This window comes from Haliaeetus leucocephalus, unplaced genomic scaffold, assembly GCF_000737465.1.
Source record: "Haliaeetus leucocephalus isolate CR32 unplaced genomic scaffold, Haliaeetus_leucocephalus-4.0 Scaffold605, whole genome shotgun sequence".
Lineage (NCBI taxonomy): Eukaryota > Metazoa > Chordata > Aves > Accipitriformes > Accipitridae > Haliaeetus > Haliaeetus leucocephalus.
In genome coordinates this window covers 2,058,565-2,059,355 of record NW_010973041.1, presented here as the reverse complement: position 1 = coordinate 2,059,355, position 791 = coordinate 2,058,565, and the positions used below count along the sequence as shown (strand labels likewise).

General features: G+C 44.0%; 1 protein-coding gene across 1 annotated transcript in view; it reads left to right on the top strand.

Annotated features, from left to right (window-relative positions):
* Positions 1–285: 285 nt before the first annotated feature.
* LOC104838433 overlaps positions 286–791 on the top strand; it is a 4,486-nt gene continuing 3,980 nt past the window's right edge. The window contains exon 1 of the mRNA XM_010578171.1: positions 286–696. Coding sequence (XP_010576473.1) covers positions 286–696 — 411 coding nt within the window. The remainder of the gene's footprint in view (positions 697–791) is intronic.

Sequence of the window (791 nt, the reverse complement as noted above, 5' to 3'; positions counted from 1 at the left end):
TATATATTAGAGGATCAGGAAAAGTGGCCCATGAATGGGACACTGAATTATAACACCATTCTGCAGTTAATGTTGTTTTGTAGAAGAGAAGGGAAGTGGAGTGAAATACCATATGTGGATTTATTTTTTATTTAAGACAGAGACGGGATTGGCAGAATGAATGTAAGCTGACTAGTAGGGACAATTTGGTAATGGCTATGACTTCTGATAAGAAAGAAAAGAAATGTGGTTTGGCATGTGATGTTGGAAAAGAGTGTTTAAAGAAAATAACTGCCCCCAAAGAGGATGAAGGGCCAGAGTTGGGATATATCCCCTCCCAGGAGAGGAATAAATTGGGGTCGAGAGCATAGAGAACAGATGGAAGAACCAGAAAGTAGTGGAATAGAGGATGTGGGGGAAGGACCGTCTGAAGTTGTAATTCACACCCCCATTTCTCGAAGGACCCGACAGCAGACACAAACGATAGCAACAATAGCTCCCCTGTGGCAGGGAGTTGGTAACAGTGGGCCGGTGTATGTAAAGGTGCCCTTTTCGGTTACAGACTTGATGGCTTGGAAGCAGGCAGCTGGAGTATATAGAGAAGATCCTGAGAGAGTAGGCAGAGTGGTGGATACTATAATTAGAACACAGAATCCGGACTGGAGTGATTTACAGGTGATCTTGGATAATTTGCTAGATGATACAGAAAAGCAGATGGTACTAAAGACTGGCAAAGCACAGGCAGAAGTGGCTGTATTGAGTGGGACAACAGGTGGAACAACAGAGCAGAATTTTCCGTCTGGGGATCCGCA